The sequence below is a fragment of the Oncorhynchus masou genome, chromosome 27 (genome assembly GCF_036934945.1).
Source record: "Oncorhynchus masou masou isolate Uvic2021 chromosome 27, UVic_Omas_1.1, whole genome shotgun sequence".
Classification (NCBI taxonomy): Eukaryota; Metazoa; Chordata; class Actinopteri; order Salmoniformes; family Salmonidae; genus Oncorhynchus; species Oncorhynchus masou.
This window is the reverse complement of record NC_088238.1, coordinates 38,102,324-38,121,716: the sequence shown is the minus strand read 5'-3', so window position 1 is coordinate 38,121,716 and position 19,393 is coordinate 38,102,324. Positions and strand designations below refer to the sequence as shown.

At 40.7% G+C, this 19,393-nt stretch overlaps 1 protein-coding gene across 1 annotated transcript; it reads left to right on the top strand.

Annotated features, from left to right (window-relative positions):
* Nucleotides 1-1,245: 1,245 nt before the first annotated feature.
* On the top strand, nt 1,246-18,005 carry vbp1 (von Hippel-Lindau binding protein 1). The gene is made up of 6 exons (XM_064940130.1): nt 1,246-1,355; nt 1,687-1,811; nt 2,134-2,200; nt 2,977-3,075; nt 16,338-16,476; nt 17,003-18,005. The coding sequence occupies exons 1-6, from the start codon at nt 1,275-1,277 to the stop codon at nt 17,077-17,079; spliced, it is 588 nt and encodes a 195-aa protein (XP_064796202.1). The 5' UTR covers nt 1,246-1,274; the 3' UTR covers nt 17,080-18,005.
* Nucleotides 18,006-19,393: the final 1,388 nt, after the last annotated feature.

Here is a 19,393-nt window from a genome sequence, read left to right as displayed (position 1 = left end):
TTTTTCTTGTATAATATCTTTGGCATCCATCTTGAAATTATCATCTTCCAACAGTCTACTATTGAGTTTCCAATAACTGATTCGGGGTTTATTAACTTCAGATCCATTCATATTTAACGATTTTGAATATAACTTTATGATCAGTAAGAATGGATGGTTCAATGGATACCGTTACTACAGCGTTATCTAATGAATTAGAAATCAACCAGAAGTCAATTGTTGACTGTCTGGACATGTCCTTGTTACTCCAAGTGTAGTCCTTTTTATCAGGATATTTAGACTTCAAATATCAACTAAACCAAGACAGATCATTAAACTCAGTATTAACAATGCTGGATCTGTTAGGAGGGGATATCTATCAATCATCACATTAGATACATAATTAAAATCTCCACCCTAAGATCATTTTGATATCCTGAAATACACCTATCACTCTATTAATCTCTTCTTTAAATTCTTGAAATAATATCATGTTGTTTTGTTTGTTGTTGGATGCACAAATATTCCCTAATAAACACATTTCACTGTTGAAATTCACTGTTAAAATTAACCTAAATGGACATCTTAAAAATGCTTGACATGCAAGAGTGGTTGTTGCCATATGATAACCAGATATCGTTACCCCGTTGATTTTTCAAAAAAGCTAGAACGGAAGGACAAGCCTGAGTCTCTTGTAGAATGTAAAAGCCTGCATTAAACCGTTTGCGATACAGGAAAATAGCCTTACGTTTGAGTAAATGACGAACATCCCTGACATGAACTGAACAAAGAGATAGATATAAACTTCTACCAAAAACCTTGTTATGCTAATATAAGCGTTCACTAAGGATATGTAAGTCAAAAGGATGTCCATCCCATTAATAACCCCTCCAACAAAAAAACTAAAAAATACTGGTCATAAAGTTAAATTATTCTTATTCCCACAAGGGGGAGACATTGTGTAGACCTTACAATAAGCGGTTATTCCCCCATAGTTAGTGTTAAATTGACCAGTTTTCATGTCAGCCTTTTCTCATTCAAGTGTTTGAGTAAAAATCTTTACAATAAAAGGCTGCTTTTCACCTGGCAATTGCGCAGAGTTCAGGCCTACCAGTTTTGTCCGAGTTAGACTCTGGCTCTCTCTCAAATGTTCAGATTTGGCCGCATTTCTTTCCCATTTTATGACCACTCTTGCACCGACAAAGACTTGTCTCAAGCTTTCAAGACCAGCAACTCCTAAATTCGGTAACGCCCAACTTCTACGTAACGAAGGAGGGAGTTGAGTCTTTTCCAAGATGGCGACGACCATAGACAGCTGCAATGCCGTACAGGCGACAAAGAAAAAACATCTCGGAATCCCCGAAGCAATATTTGTGGTGTGTAAAATGTGAATTATATACATTGTGGCCATTATACTATATGAAATAACACTCTCGCGTGTGTAATTGACGCTGTCCAGCCTCTAGGCTAGCCTGTCACGAATGTTCGCTAGCTATGTTCATTCACATCCTTTTAGGGAAATGACGCCTAGAAAGCCTATTAGGCCTAGCTAACTATCTATTGGATGTATATTGTCATCCAAATGCAATGAAACGGCCTTTCTTCAGCAATTTTGTGTGCTCACAATAAGTTTACTGTGCTGTGTGAATGACTCGCCTGAAAGCTAACGCGTAACCTAGCTAGTTAACTTTATGTCAACCTTTGTAGGAGGATGTCGAGTCGTTTATGAAGCAACCAGGGAACGACACTGCAGACGCCGTCTTGAGAAAACTGGATGAGCAATACCAGAAATATAAATATATGGAGCTCAACCTGGCCCAAAAGAAACAAAGGTAACTAATATACAGCATAAATTATTAACGGTAACTATTCAAGTGTCAAAACAGCAAAATGCTTGATTTGGTTTGCCTGGCATGTTATTGAGGGATTGCACGTGTTGGACTATTCCACTGGTTCCATTGTATCAAGTTTAGCTACTATTATTCCCAGAAGAGAGGAATTTGCCAAGCTACAAACTAGTGTGCTATTGTGTTGTCTTCTGAGGTGATATCATTTGCTTTATTTAGCTGATAGGATGACCCTGTGTTTTTGATGGATAAATATGTGAGAGTGTTATAGTTCGGCTTCTATGGTGTTTCTTTCTGCTGTACCCAGGTTGAAAAGCCAGATCCCACAGATCAAGCAGACTTTAGAAATCCTACGACACATGCAGAAGAAGAAGGTAAACAGCATACAGTGCAGCCAGTGCACTCCTCTTATACCCTTTTCATAGACAAAGATCCCACAAGTTTACCATGCCTGCTTCCCTTTGACCTACTTTTTGGTATATCTGAGTGGGGTAGGGGGTAAAAAACATGGCCAATTAAAAGCCACCTAAAGACCTAGTCATGATTCCTGCATTTTCACAGACACTGTAACATAGGGGCGGCAGGTAGCCTGGTGGTTAGAGCGTTGGACGAGTAACCGAAAGGTTGCCAGATCGAATCCCCGAGCTGACAAGGTAAAAATCTGTCGTTCTGCCCCTGAACAAGGCAGTTAACCCACTGTTCCTAGGCCGTCATTGAAAATAAGGATCTGTTCTTAACTGACTTGCCTCGTTAGATTAAGGTTTAAAAAAATATTACCGGTATCAGGTCTGTAAATGGTTCTCAGAGTTTTTGCAGGTAAATACATTTCCGTTGTTTGATACCTCCCTAATTTGTAATGCAAACACCCCCCATGGTTTAACACCCTTTACCCCTCTTTAATTTTCCAGTTACCCACTAATATATGGTAAATAAGTTGCTGTTTGAAAGGGGGTCATATAAACATTGCCTTATATTCTTACAGGTAATATACCACATCTTCTGTCTGGAATGGGTATTACAGTGATTACATCCTTGCAGGACAATTTGATCACTATAAGCTGTTGATCACTAACTTCATTCAAGATCAGTGGAGTGCAACGTATGTGGTGTTGAGTTGCTTTGTTTGCTTTCCAAATCCCTCATCCTATAGGAAACCACAGACCCTATGGAGACACACTTCCTATTGGCTGACAACGTTTACTGCAAGGCTTCAGTCCCGCCCACCGACAAAGTTTGCCTGTGGTTAGGGGTGAGTACTAATACATGTCGTGTTCCTAAGTAACATTGTTTGGGATTATCTGATCACTTGCTCCCTATTTATGGAGCCCACTCCTTATCCATGAGGTTAGCCCAATATTAGACCTCTGATTATTACTTAATGAGTCTAGGTCTAAGGGCATTCCATAGTGACATCGTGTGAGTTAAGTAATGGTAAAATGACAGTACCTGCTTGCAACATCCATAAAATTGTAGTGTTTCAATTGCCGATTGCATCGCTGAGCAGTGAACAAGAAACTTATTAAATCCACCTTTAAGATGCTACCCCTCCCCAAATCAAAATCTAATATGGATGTCAATGCTTTCTTCTGGCTTTGCACCAATACATTTCCTCTATTTCCCGTCTGCTGTAGCATGGTACCCATGTTGCGAGGCTGATTAGCTAGACAAACGGGTGTGAAACAAGAACTGGTGTACGTGCAAAGTGATGAAAACATGGACTCCATGTTTGGTTTTGGTTGATGAATTGAGGCTGTTCTGAGGGCTAAAGGGGGGGGGGTAAACTCTGTTTGGTATACTCTTGTCTGTGTATCTACAGGCTACATTGAGGTTTTTCTTGAATTATTTTTGGCTATCTGGCATTAGTGCGTAAGCCAAAAGATTTGGTGACGTTGTAGAAGAGGATCATGTCATTACCGGCTATGTTATGTGTGATTGTTGTGAGGCGCTAATAGGATTGGGTGACGTCTGAAATGACACATCGTCCCATCAACCTGTCCAAACATCGTTGATATAAGATTGTATCGTCTCTATTTTTTGTTTTATCCGGGGCAGGGGGTGGAGCTCGTTGGTTAGCAGACATCTGTGGCATTGTGTTGTGACAACTGCAGAGTTGCCTTTTATTGTCCCCAGCACAAGGTGGACCTGTGTAATGATCATGCTGTTTAATCAGCTTCTTGATATGCCACACCTGTCAGGTTGATGTAAATTATTAATTATCTTGGTAAAGGAGAAATGCTCATTAACGGGGATTTAAACAAATTTATGCACAATTTCAGCTCATGAAACATGGAACTGACACTTTACATGTTGTGTTTATATTTTTGTTCAGTATAATTTGGAAATGATGCACAAAAAATCTTTCCCATTTTATTCGTTATTGCATTTTCTCCCCAGTCCCTAAACATCTTGCTCTTCAAAAGAAGCTGAGATAACAGAACTTTACTTACTAATGTCAACTAGATTGAAACATACTTTCTGGTGAGCAAGGGTTTATTTGGTCTTCTAGGGCTACATATAATGACATAAGAGAATTTAAGCTGCATGTATCTGGTTATAGACAAGTTGAGTAACAAGTAGCCTAACAAAATGTCAGAAATTATAAGCAGAAACATATTTAAATAAGGCAAAAAAATATCCATCATCCACTGTCCAATTTTTTTGGCTAGGGCTTCCTGAGTGGCGCAGTGGTTTAAGTTACTGCAGTGCTTGAGGCATCACTACAGACCTGAGTAAAAATCCAAGGCTGTGTCGCAGCCGGCCGCGACTGGGAGACCCATGAGGCGGCGCACAATTGGCCCAGCGTTGTCTGGGTTAGGGGAGGGTTTGGCCTGCCGTGATGTCTTTGTCCCATCGCGCGACTCCTCCTGGCAGGCCGGGGGCATGCACGTTGACTTCGGTCGGCAGTTGTAATGTGTTTCCTGCGACACATTGGTTTCAAGGTTAAGCGAACAGGGTCGTGTTTAGAATGGTGCATGGCTCTCGACCTTTGCCTCTCCCAAGTCCCTTCGCTGCAACTGCCATACGGACAAGACTGTAAGTACCAATTGGATATCACAGAATTGGTGCGAAAAAGTCTGACAGCTTATTTTCTATATTAGCGGGTCAGGTGTGGGCCTCCAGATTTTCACTTATCACATATAGTCGGGCAGTTTCAGATGGGTTATTAGTAGGGATGCATGATATATCGGAATTGGCCAATATTAGCTAAAAATGCCAACATCTGTATCAGCCAATGTCTAGTTTAACGCTGATGGGCAAAACCGATGTCAAAGCTGACGTGCATACCTGTATAACGTAGGTACATGATGTAATGGCGCCACGTAAAATTTTGCGCAATACGTGCACCACAGCTTTCCTAAACTAGTCCACAATGTCTGCTGTGTGGATCGAGCAGTCAACAAGTCGAGCAGTCATTTGAAAGAGTAACAACATTTCAGCGAGACAACTCGGGCGAAATCCATTAGTCTAGATAATGGATTTAATTGCCCTTGACAATCAACAGTTCTCTGTTGTGGGTGATGTCTGCCTTCGCCGACTGGTCAAGCACCTGTTAACACTACCAAGTGCGCTATTTTTCCATTGTTGCCCTACCGGAGTTACACAGTAATATTGTCACTGCCATTAGCTTCACGACATGCATACTATGGAACGCCGTTTGGGTCTTTGCGTGTCAAAGATACAGTAGCACTGTCAAAGCTGTACAAAAAAGTCTGCAAACAAGCAATGTGTTTACAATACCGTGTTGGTAATAAAGCATAATTTGTTCGACCGCAACTTCTGGGGTAGCTAGCTTTAGCTTGGTACATAGCTAGCACCAGTACAACCAGCCTGAAAACAATGACCTGTAGAAACTGCAGTCGTTTTAATTGTTCTTAGCAATGATTTAGGAATCCTTGTGAGTAAGTATTAGCTAGGTTGCTACTTGTTCGCCTATTGAAATTGAACTTCAGTTCATGAAGCTACTTAACCCTGTTTCCCAAAGCTAACGTTATAAGCAACCAGCTAGCGTCATCTGGCTAGAGAGGCTCGACCGGACCGGGTTATATGTTGTGAAGCTAGCCACAATACGATTAGGTACAATAGTGGAATTTGCGGGTTGCCTTCAAAATAAGAGTTTGTCATTGACAGTGATGCAAATGAATACAAGTAGTAGAATCATGCCATACTTTTATTTGAAGGCTAACCGCAAGTCCACTGATGTGGCGAATCCTTATTGTGGCTAGCTTCACATAGATGGTCTGACCACCATTTATTAAATAAGAACTGTCTTATAAATTAGGGTTATTTTAGATGATGACACTTAGCTGTATTGTTAGCTAGCTAACTATATGGCTACTGAAACAGATTGTCGTTTTGATATGTTTTTGGGGAAGAACATTGTTTGCACCCATGAGCTAGCCAGCTTTTGTTTATGACCAGCACTGTAGGTGCGCAAGACAACTTTAACAACATCATAGCAATATGTATCGATGAGTCGTTGTGACATATGAAATACGAGTGATGGTGTAATCAATGTGTAATAACTACGTAAAAAATGTATGAACGCGTTAAATTATTGTGACGTGCACGTGCAGTCATATTCAGGTCCTGATTGGTCAACAAGCTTATCTGACACGTCAAATAGTGTTAAATAGTATATTTTTTGACACACGAAGACACAAACGCCAATCCATAAAAATCCTGGTTGAGACTTAAACAACTAAACAACACAGCAAGTAAGTGAAAGAAATAGGTTTTGATTATGCTTTACTGGTAATGGGGACATATGTAAATGCCAACAAAATAACTTTTTGGTCAGTGTGGTGTGTGTTTAACCTTTTATTTAACTAGGCAAGTCAGTCAGGAACAAAATACTATTCACAATGACGGCCAAATCCGGACAACGCTGGGCCAATTGTGCGCTTCCCTATGGGACTCCCAATCATGGCCGGATGTGATACAGCCTGGATTCTCACCAGGGACTGTAGTGACGCCTCTTGCACTGAGATGCAGTGCCTTAGACCGATGCGTCCATGTGTGTGTGATCACTATTTAACTGCACTAGAATGCTTAAAGGCCGCTAAAATGTTTAATATCGGTCATCGGTATCGTTTTTTTGGGGCAAGGAAAATATCAATATCGGACAAAAATGTAATATCGGTGCATCACTAGTTATTAACATTTGCGGGTAGACAAACAGCTGACCACTACTGTATAAACATTAATACACAATCATGGAAAACAAACACATTCTTCTGTAAAAAGATCCTCAATCAGCCTTTTGAATTGCCCAAGAGCATGGATGGGCAACTACAGTCAAACTTCCCCCCCGCCCCAGCTAACACCTCTGACTCCAATAATCAACATCTTCAGTTTAGCATGCAATTACACTGCATTTATTTATATGTAGTACCAGTCATAAGTTTGGACACCTACTCATTCAATGTTTTTTCTTTATTTTTATTATTTTCTACATTGTAGAAGAATAGTGAAGGCATCAAAACTATGAAATAACACATAGAATCATGTAGTAACAAAGAAGTGTGAAACAAATCAAAAATATATTTTATATTTGACCTTTTTCAAAGTAGCCACCCTTGGCCTTGATGACAACTTTGCGCACGCTTGTCATTCTCTCAACCAGCTTCACCTGGAATCATTTTCCAACCATCTTGAAGGAGTTCACACATGCTGAGCACTTGTTGGCTGCTTTTCCATCACTCTGCGGTCCAACTCATCCCAAACCATCTCAATTGGATTGAGACCAGGTCATCTGATGCAGCACTCAATCACTCTCCTTTTATTGTAAAATAGCCCTTACATAGCCTGGAGGTGTATTGGGTCATTGTCCTGTTGAAAAACATATTATACCAGATGGGATGGCGTATCGCTGCAGAATGTTGTGGTAGCCATGCTTGTTAAGTGTGCTTTGATTTCTAAATAAATCAGTGTCACCAGCAAAGCACCATCACACTACCTTCTCCATGCTTCACAGTGGGAACCACACATGCAGAGATCATCCGTTCACCTACTCTGCGTCTCACGAAGACACGATGTTTGGAATCAAGAATCTCAAATTTGGAGTCATCAGACCAAAGGACAGATTTCCACCGGTCTAATGTCCATTTTTCGTGTTTCTTGGCCCAAGCAAGTCTCTTCTTCATATTGGTGTCCTTTAGTAGTTGTTTCTTTGCAGCAATTTGACCATGAAGGCATGATTCATGCAGTCTCCTCTGAACTGTTGATGTTGAGATTAGAGGTCGACCGATTAATATTTTTTTTACACCTTTATTTAATCTTTATTTAACTAGGCAAGTCAGTTAAGAACACATTCTTATTTTCAATGACGGCATAGGAACGGTGGGTTAACTGCCTCGTTCGGGGGTCGAACGACAGATTTTCACCTTGTCAGCTCGGGGAATCCAATCCTGCAACCTTACAGGTAACAAGTCCAGCGCAACAACGACCTGCCTCTCTCTTGTTGCACGCCACATGGAGACTGCCTGTTACGCAAATGCAGTAAGCCAAGGTAAGTTGCTAGCTAGCATTAAACTTATCTTATAAAAAATAATCAATCATAATCACTCAGTAGACATGGTTGATGATATTACTAGATATTATCTAGCGTGTCCTGTGTTGCATATAATTTGACTGAGCATACAAGTATCTAAGTATCTGACTGAGCGGTGGTAGGCAGAAGCAGGTGCGTAAACATTCATTCAAACAGCACTTTTGTGCGTTTTGCCAGCAGCTCTTCCTTGTGCGTCAAGCATTGCGCTGTTTATGACTTCAAACCTATCAACTCCCGAGATGAGGCTGATGTGACCAAAGTGAAATGGTCTGGCTTCAAACTTGACTCGCTCTGAGCCTTGGGGTGGTTGTTTCCCTTGCTCTGCATGGGTAATTCTGCTTCGATGTGGTGGCTGTTGTCGTTGTGTTGCTGGTTTGAGCCCAGGGAGGAGCGAGGAGAGGGACGGAAGCTATACTGTTACACTGGCAATACTGAAGTGCCTATGAGAACATCCAATAGTCAAAGGTTAATGAAATACAAAGGGTATAGAGGGAAATAGTCCTATAATAACTACAACCTAAAACTTCTTACCTGGGAATATTGAAGTCTCATGTTAAAAGGAACCACCAGCTTTCATATGTTCTCATGTTCTGAGCAAGGAACTGAAATGTTAGCTTTCTTACATAGCACATATTGCACTTTTACGTTCTTCTCCAACACTTTGTTTTTGCATTATTTAAACCAAATTGAACATGTTTCATTATCTACTAGAGGCTAAATAGATTTTATTAATGTATTATGTTAAAATAAGTGTTTATTCAGTATTGTTGTAATTGTCATTATTACAAATACATGTTACTTTTATTTATTTTTTAAATCTGCCGATTTTAATCGGTATCAGCTTTTTTGGTCCTCCAATAATCGATATCGGTATCGGCGTTGAAAAATCATATTCGGGCGAACTCTAGTTGAAATATGTCTGTTACTTGAACTCTGAAGCATTTATTTGGGCTCCAATTTCTGGTGCTGGTAACTCTAATGAACGTACCCTTTGTAGCAGAGGTAACTTTGGTTATTCCTTTCCTGTGGCGGTCCTCATGAGAGCCAGTTTCATCATAGCGCTTGATGGTTTTTGCGACTGCACTTGAAGAAACTTTCAAAGTAATTGACATTTTCTGGGTTGACTGACCTTCATGTCTTTTAGGAATGATGAACTTTTGTTTCTCTTTGCTTATTTGAGCTGTTCTTCTCATAATATGGACTTGGCCTTTTACCAAATAGGGCTATCTTCTGTATACCACCCCTACCTTGTCACAACACAACTGATTGTCTCAAATGCATTAAGAAGGAAATATATTCCACAAATTAACTTTTAACAAGGCACACCTGTTAATTGAAATGCATTCCAGGTGACAACCTCATGAAGCTGGTTGAGGGAATGCCAAGAGTGTGCAAAGCTGTCATTAAGGCAAAGGCTTGGCTACTTTGAAGAATCTCAAATCTCAAATATATTTGTATTTAACTGTTTTTTTGGTTTCCACATGATTCCATATGTGTTATTTCATAGTTTATTATACAATGTAGAAAATAAAGAAAAACACTTGAATGAGTAGGTGTCAACTTTTGACTGGTACTGCATATATTTAAATATTTTGAATTGAATTAAAAATATTTATTACATGGAGTCTTTTGGTTCAACCAAAATGCATAATAAGCATCATCAACAGGTGTAAACATATTGGGTGTACGCTGATAAGCTGTAGGATGAATACATTAATTTACAAGACCTGTTCACCGAAAATGTAATTGGTCATAAGAAGGGCCTGAGATCAAAGTCAATATTCAGACCATTAGGGGTCAATGTTTTTGAAAACAATATCCAGTAGGCTTCCTTCTAGTAGTAGGATCGAGGGCTGGGTGATATGGCCAAAATATCATATGGTATTTTTGACTGTATTTTATGTTTTTGATTACTATTAGTAATCACCCTATGGTGGAATGAATCACTTTGGCCTGTACTTTATTTTATGGTGGAAACGTATGTATGTATTCGTTATTTCAATGGGTCTTTCTCCATTCGAATTGTTTAATGCTGTTCAATTCAACTTCAACCTAAAATAATTTCCTGCATTTCCATGTATTTCTGCATTTCCTGGGCTCATTTGAGATAATTTCCACACTGCCACCATATGGGCAAAAATACTAGGCCTTATTTTTAACCAAATGTTGCAATTGCATTTAGATCAAAACACTTGGGTGAACTTTTGGAATCATGGCAATAGAATATTTATTATAATACTATAGTTAGAATATAAATAATAGTGAGCACTTTGAATACAGTGTTTGACATGACAAAGAATGGAAATGCCATGGACGAGTTATTGTGACGTTGTAGGAACCAAAGTGACGTTTCCTAGGGGACCCTATAATCTTTGGCTACATTAAATCTTTATTCATATAGCCAACATATTCATTCTTCACCAATTCCTCTTTGATTTAGAAGATATTGTTGCAAAAACAACATGCAACATAGCTAGCCAGCAAACTAGCGATTAGCATTAGTGGCTAACACAATTTAGCTTAACTTGCTAAGAATATACAAACTAGCTATTTGCAGATGTAAGAAATGCAAACTAATATTGTACTTATGGAACGCTTGGGGATTTATATGAAGATCAAAGTGGAAACATTTGTCATCAACATTGTTGCATGTGCTGCATTGACCATGCAGACTGAACGAAAGTGTCTCATGGCCAAGCAGCAACAACATGCGCTCCTTGAGTGAATGGGGGTGGGACTAGGTCTGTGTGGAAAGTGGCATGGAGAGAGGGTATACTCAAGTAGCCAAGTAAACTATAAAAATGGACATTTACACACGCGTATCACATTTTAACAAACCAAACATTAAAATACCGTTATAGAAGGCAAAGTAAAAACCCTAACTGTTCCATGCATAAATACCGGTGTATATAGTAAAATACGGTACATTGCCCAGGCCTAGTAGGAACTCAATGTTACATCCTCTCCTTGGTAGAGCATCATGCTCAATGCCTGTATTTTAGGGAGGAGAAAGGATGATTAGCTTCAACAAAGTGGGTTGCTACTGGATAGTCAGTGTTCTCACCTGGTTGAGCTGAGGTGTTCAGCTATGTGTTTTAACTGTCTTTTCGTTTGACCTAAGTAGGCTTTCCCACATGTGCAGGTGATGAGAGAGATTACTCCCTTTGTCTTGCTTGAGATGATACCCTCAACGGGTTTTTCGACCTGTATGTGGGTGTCTGAAGAACAATGTTTTTTTTGCTATTGCTCATGAGCTATATTTGTAGTTCCCATTTGGAATGGGTGTCAAGTGTCTGAATGGGCTCAGGGGGCAGGTCAGATCTCACTAAGCTATCCTCAATATTGCGACCACGCTTATAGACTACCAGTGGGGGTTCCTTGAAGAGGTGTGCAGTGTTTTGGTCTGATTGCAGAATAAGCCAGTGCTTTTTCAGGGTTGCTTTCATTTTCTCCGAACACTGTGTACGTAGTGTACTTCGTGCAAAACTCTGTTTTTCTTCTTTGGTTTAGGCTACAAGGACAAAGCTCTAAATGCTGCAGTGATGAAAATATCTCAAAAGCCAAGAGGGGAATTGCTCAAAACTAAACCAAAGAAGAAAAACAACACACAAGCCAAAGTGATTTATAGGATATTTATTTTGTCCGGATATTTTCTACCTGCAGTCTGCAATGTTTTTAGTTGTCTTTATGTAGGCTATTTTTCCGTAGTTGACAATAGTTTATTTTCATTTAGATTTGGACATAATTTTGCTTAACGACATGACAATGATTTTGCTATATGAAGACATTTTAAATTTAAATGGATACTGTTCCACTAAAATGTGCATATGAAAATCATACCTGGCACACAGATTGGTAAGTTAACTTGGCATTCCACATGACTCCTCGTGTAGCCTATTACCTGCAACTTCAGGAGAGTAATGTCAGAATCTGTGAAAGCCAGCAGGAGTGGAAGGAGAATGATTGGGTCAAGTTAAGGTTTTTTCTTCTGTTTATCTAGATCTCTGGCTCCCTCGAGTTATTGTGTGTTATTTCATCAAACTGTAAGCTTAAGCATAAGACACGCTGAATGCATATATTAGATTTATTTAAAAGACATGGGTTGTGTGTATATATCAGAAAATACATGTTTAAAAATGTCGACCATGGCCTTCCGAGCAGCGCAGCGGGATCTTGAGTAGGGTGGTGCACAATTGGCCCAGTGTTGTCCGGATTAGGGGAGGGTTTGGCAGGGTGTGCTTTACTTGGCTCATCGTGCTTTATTGACTCCTTGTGGCAGGCCAGGCGCCTGCAGGCTGACTGCGGTCGTCAGTTGACGACACATTTGTGCCGCTGGCTTCCGGGTTAAGCTGGTGGGTGTTGAGAAGCGCAGTTTGGCGTGTCATGTTTCAGAGGACGCATGGCTCGACCCTCCCCTCCCGAGCCCGTTGGGGAGTTGCAGCGATGAGACAACGCAAAAAGGCGGTAAAATACAAATAATCTATATATGTTGACCAATTGATTGGTCGAAAGAACTGACTACTTTCAGGTCGACCAAGATGTATATATTTTTTTAGAAGGGGACAGCCCTAGGTCCCATGTTTCATGAGCTGAAATAAAAGATCCCAGAAATGTTCCAAATGCAGAAAAAGGTTATTTTGCTCACATTTTGTGCACACATGTTTACATCCCTGTTAGTGAGCATTTCTCCTTTGCTAAGATAATCCATCCACCTGACAGGTAGAGTTGATTGAACTTCATGATCATTACTAGGGTTGCACATTTTGGGGAATATTCAGAGGTAGAAACTTTCTGTGGGAATTAATGTGAATATATGTAAATTAATATTAATACCATTTAAATGTAATCTTTTTTGCATTGGATATATTTACCTTATCATATGGATACAGAAACAAAACCTTTTATCGTAACATAAGTAGACATTGCAAATGATTTAAATCCTTCCAATAGAATTTTAAGAAACTATTTAGCTACAAATTTAACTTTAATTAAATGAGTTGACTTTTCACATGGGATGATTTCACTGAACAACAAAAGAAAGGGAACATGGAATGATCCCCAGTGATCTATTGCATCTCACAAAAATGTTTTCAACATACATCTGTAAAATAATAGTCTAGAAACTAATGCTTAGGTTGTCTTCCTCCCTGGACCATCTCAATGTCCACGTCTTGAACATCAGACTCTGAGGCCTCATCTCCACTGTCACTTTCCAACCCTGTTGAAAAAGCCTAAAATTTGCCCAGAAGCCACCAATTTTTCAACCCTTGTATTGATCAGCCGGTTGCGTGCTTTGGTGTGTGTGTGTGTTCCCAAACAAGGATCAGTTGCGCTCTGAGGAGGCTGATGGGATTTGGAGGATGATGGAGGCAACAGGGGAAAGAGTCTCAGATCCACAAAGTCCCTTCCACCAGGTGGCTGATGAGATATGTTGGCACGGCTGCCCTATTGCATCTCCATTCCAAAGCCTTGCTTGGATGTGTACTTTACCAGACAGCCAAGAATCTTGCCCTCATCCAGGCCAAGGTGGCAGGACACGGTAGTGATGACACCATAGGCCTTGTTGAACTCTGCAGCAGACAGGATGCTCTTGCCAGCATACTTGGGGTCCAACATGTACGCTGCGGTGTGTATGGGCTTCAGGCAGAGGTCTTCATGCTTTTTGATGTGTTTCAGAACTGCAGTTTCCTCTGCTTGGAGCAACAGTGAAGTGGGCAGGGCAGTACAGATTTATTCTCTTACATCTGCAAGCAGAGTCTGAACATCAGACAGGATGGCATTGTCTCCCTCAATCAATGCAATTGCTACTGATATAGGTTTCAGGCTGCTGTACCGCTCTCTCCCAAAATACATCACCCAGGAGGATCCTCTTGATTGGGCTGTCCATATCGGCAGACTGTGATATGGCCATTTCTTGGAGAGACTCCTTTCCCTTCAGGAGACTGTCAAACATGATGACAACACCACCCCAACGGGTGTTGCTGGGCAGCTTCAATGTGGTGCTATTATTCTTCTAATTTTGCTTGGTGAGGTAGATTGCTGCTATAACTTGATGACCCTTCACATACCTAACCATTTCCTTGGCTCTCTTGTAGAGTGTATCCATAGTTTTCAGTGCCCTGATGTCCTTGAGGAGCAGATTCAATGCATGAGCAGCACAGCCAATGGGTGTGATATGAGGGTAGAACTCCTCCACTTTAGACCAAGCAGCCTTCATGTTCGCAGCATTCTCTGTCACTAGTGCAAATACCTTCTTGATGACTGACTTCAGCTCATCTGCAATGTAGAGACCGGTGTGTCTGTCCCTTGTGTCCATGTTCTTGTAGAATACTAGTTGAGCGGTGGAGATGATGTAGTTAATTATTCCTTGCCCACGGACGTTCGACCACACATCAGAGATGATTGCAATACATTCTGCTTTCTCTATGATTTGTTTGACCTTCACTTGAACTCTGTTGAACTCTGCATCCAGCAAATGAGTAGATAAAGCATGTTTGGTTGGAGGGGTGTATGCTAGGGGAAGAACATTCAGAAATCTCTTCCAATACACATTGCCTGTGAGCATCAGAGGTAAACCAGTTGCATACACAGCTCTAGCAATACATTCATGAGCATTTCTCTGACTACGTTCCTCCATTGAGTGAAAAAACTTCTGATTCCAGGAGGACCATGATTTGTTGCTATCGAAAAGGTGTGTGGTGATTCATTTTCACCTCAAATATAAATAGTCTTTTGTCAGAGGTTGTGAGTGCTGAGGGGACTTTATGCACTTACCCAGATGATTCTGTGTTTTTGTTGCACTTTTCACATATGATTTGGCACAGTATTTGCAAATGTATACAGCTTTTCCTTCTACATTAGTTGCAGTGAAATGTCTCCACACATCAGATAGTGCCGTGGCATATTCTGTAAAGATTAGAAAACAATTTGTATTAAAAAAACAAACATACAATTCCATGTCCTGATAAATAATTAAGCAGTTAGATTAAACTCTTTTAAATGAAACATGTATGGAAACGGGTGAATTAACACTCCTCAGTTAGCAGGCTCAAGCAAGCGGAAACCCACATGGTAGCAAAAACTAACTAGCAGAAATTGTTAACAAGTTAGAAATGATTTAAACACACATTGTGGAGGCTACTATTTACTAGTTAACAAAAAATTGTGTATGTCATGTAAAATATATTCACCCCACCCAGTATTGTAATCAAAACTTACCAGAAAGCATGTTGGCTCAGACCTTGTAGTACTGTGTTGCAATTCCATTGAATTGGGGATAGTTTAACCAAAATATGCCACAAGACCTAGAATTTCCTTATGCGTATCCCACAAAAAAGGTTCACTGTTATAAGCACTTTTTAAAATGAATTTAAGCAAAATCCCCAAATTCCAGGGCTTAACTAACCATGGAAAATGTATTTAAATTGACAGATTTAGTTATGAACTGTAACTCAGTAAAATCTTTGAAACTGTTGCATTTATATGTTTTGTTCACTATAGTTTAATCCGCTGTGTGTGCTTGGGGGGGAGACACCATTCCGGCCCCACGGGACTGGAATTGCCCATCCCTGCCCTGGAGGCATCAATTCATCCAATTTTAGAAATCCCTGGAGATTTTTCTACCAAGTAAAGTGCAAAAAAACTAAAAGCGTATTTACCCAACTCAGTGGAGATCTCCTGAGTCAGCAGAGATATCCCTGGGACCTGGTATATCGTACGTCTCTAAGTTAACAATAAGTAAGATACGGCTGAAGTTTATGCAGGAGGCCCTGTTTCTGCAGTTTACTTTAATATCGTTCACTCTTAACCTCCCACCATGTTTTCATCTCTGCCTCTCCTCTTCCAAGCCAATGTGACGTTGGAGGACGGCATAGAATAAAAGCAAGCACTATTGAAGTTTGCTGTTTATTTGTTGCTCACTCACTTTTCCTTGCTTCCCTCCATCCCCCCTCCTCTACCAGGCCAATGTGATGTTGGAGTACGACATCGATGAAGCCCAGTCTCTGCTGGAGAAGAATCTGGCGACCGCATCACGCAACCTGGACTCCCTGGAAGAAGACCTGGACTTCCTGCGAGACCAGTTTACCACCACCGAAGTCAGTATCCTTCTGCTTAAATATAGGCCCAGGGACTAGCATTTAACAGGCCTGGAGTCTGGAGAAATATCCAGGCAAAACTGATCCTAGATCAACACTTCTACTCGTAGAGACTATAGGGTTATAGGCTCAGGTTTTTGGGAGCTGAAATGTCTGCTTGTTTTCTCATTAGGACAGTTTTATGGTCTTGTAGGGCTGAGTTAATTGCTGCAGGCGTTTGACAGGTTATAGCTGTGGCAGACGGTTGTGTCAAAGCATGGAATGCAAAGTCTGTGTTCAGTAGGCACGAACCAGGGGGAAACAACACATTGAAACTGAGGTACATACTTAACATTGGCAATTTGATCTTGTTCACACTGTTGGGGTAAGTACTGTTCTTTTGATAGACTGTTAAAGATAGTGTTGGGTGCTCTAACAACTAAATTAGATGCCGCATGGCATGTACAAACAAGGTGTGGTACTCTCCTTATGAAAGTACTAGATAACTTTCATAGACTGAGATGTCATCCTTAACCCATTGCCCCTCTCAGACATGGCACGAGTCTACAACTGGGACGTAAAGAGAAGGAGCAAGGATAACCTCCTCAAATCAGTTGAGAAGTCTTAAGAAATAGGGATGTCCTCCCGCCCCTGCAACCCACCCAAACTCCATGTCTTTGTTCACATCTCTAGTCTCTACAGTACAAATCTGTATCCTGTTCCCAATATAGTGCACAACTTTTAACATCAAAAGTAGTGCATTGGATCGGGATAGGATGTCATTTGGGACTCAGGCCAAGCTTTATTCTATTGATTTGTTACTTTTTAAAATTATTTTTTCAAGTAAAAAAAGACAAAACAGAAGTTACTACAGCAGTTTTTTTTGTATGATGTTACTACTATTATTAAGCACTCATATTTTTTGACCGCCTGCGACTCTAGGTTTTCACTGTCCACTTTCTCACCCTCACTCTTTTTTGTCTTTTTCTTTGATGATTTTTCAAGCTGTTATTGACAATAATCTTCACTGTGTACTAGTTTGGGAACTTGGTTTGCTTTCGGAACACCCTGCGCTACTACACATAATCCTCGCTGAGCAGGAAATGGGAGCGAGGAGGAGAAACAGCTCACCAGTTAAAGCGGAAACCTTCCTCTGATGTGATTTCATGAGTGTGTGATGTCAAAATGGTGCACTCTGGATTCAGAATGTTCAGACGGTTGTTCCAAGCCCCCTCTTTCCTCTCCTCTGTTCTGTCCCTTACTCCCTGCATGAGTCTGAAATGGTGCCCTATTCTCTATATGGTGCAATACTTTTTACCAAAAGCCTACGGGCCTTGGTCAATAGTAGTGCACTATATATAGGGTGCCATTTTAGACAACTTCTCAGCTTTCTTGTCGCTCTTCTGCCACCACCTGCCTGTTTTGTTTATTTTATCTTCCTCCTGTCTAGTTTGCTCCTCTGTCCACTTCCTCAATGTATTTATTTGTCACGTTGTATCCATTAAGACACTTGAGTGGCAAAAATAAATTACAAAAAATAAACTTTACATGGTGGTCCTGTGTGGGTGACATGAAACATGTTAGAGTGGGTGTGCGCAGACATTTTACACTCACTTCACCTCTCACAAGTCGGGTGGTAGTCTGGCTAAAGCTACAACTTAATTTGGCTGTATATTCAAAATGTTTGATATGAGGAGACTACAGAATGTCACCTCATATCGTCACTGTGCAGTGTCGCTGCACAGCTATTTTCAGGTCTCCAGAGATATTCGATCAGGTTCAAGTCCGGGCTCTGGCTGGGCCACTCAAGGACACGCAGAGACTTGTCCCAAAGCCACTCCTGCGTTGTCTTGTTGGAAAGTGGACCTTTTGTCCCAGAGGTCCTGGGCACTCTGGAGCAAGTTGTCGTCAATGATCTCTGTACTGTGCTCCGTTCATCTTTGCCTGCATCCTGACAAGTCTCCCAGTCCCTGCCTCTGAGAAACATCCCCACAGCATGATGCTGCCACCACCACTTCTTATTCTCCTGACCGTAGGGATGGTACCAGGTTTCCTCCAGACGTGACGCTTGGCATTCAGGCCAAAGAGTTCAATCTTGGTTTCATCAGACCAGAGAATCTTGTTTCTCATGGTCTTGAGAGTCTTTTAGATGCATTTTGGGAACACACCCACACAATAAATATCATGTACCTTTCACTGAGTTGTGGCTTCCGTCTGGCCACTCTACCATAAAGGCCTAATTGGTGGAGTGCTGTGGAGATCGTTGTCCTTCTGGAAGGTTCTCCCATCTCCACAGAGGAACTCTGGAGCTCTGTCGAAGTGACCATCAGGTTATTGGTCACCACACTGACCAAGGCCCTTCTCCACCGATTGCTCAGTTCCTATAGCTTGCCAGGGGGCAAGTCTTGGTGGTTCCAAATTTATAGCATTTAAGAATGATGGAGGCCACTGTGTTCTTGTGGACCTTCAATGCTGCAGAAATGTTAGTACCCTTCCCCAGATCTGTGCCTCGACACAATCCTGTCTTGGAGCTCTACAGACAATTCCTGACAGCACCTGAGCTAAATTGAGTCTCAGAGCAAAAGGTCTGAATACTTATGTAAATAAGTTTTTTTTGTTTTTAATCGATTTGAAAACATTTATAAAACGTTTCACTTTGTCATTATGGGGTATTGTGTGTAGATTGCTGAGGAAATTGTTCTATTTAATTGATTTAAAATGAGGCTCTAACATAACAAAATGTGGAAAAAGCCAAGGGGTCTAAATACTTTGCTTAGGCACTATGTAATCATGGAAGCATCCACATTAATGTAGAAGGATGTAGTAAACATATATTCTACACAATAAAATGTACTACAAAATGACTAAGTTATTTACAATTAATTTCTATTGGGCACAACACAATCTGAAACAACCAAAACTAATTGCAAATGCTGTCATTA

Excerpts from the sequence above, each read along its gene's own strand:
- vbp1 (XM_064940130.1), top strand. The coding sequence starts at position 1,275 with ATGGCGACGACCATAGACAGCTGCAATGCCGTACAGGCGACAAAGAAA. Across the intron at positions 1,812-2,133 it reads CTGGCCCAAAAGAAACAAAG|GTTGAAAAGCCAGATCCCAC; the intron begins GTAACTAATATA and ends TGCTGTACCCAG. Across the intron at positions 16,477-17,002 it reads GTTTACCACCACCGAAGTCA|ACATGGCACGAGTCTACAAC; the intron begins GTATCCTTCTGC and ends TGCCCCTCTCAG.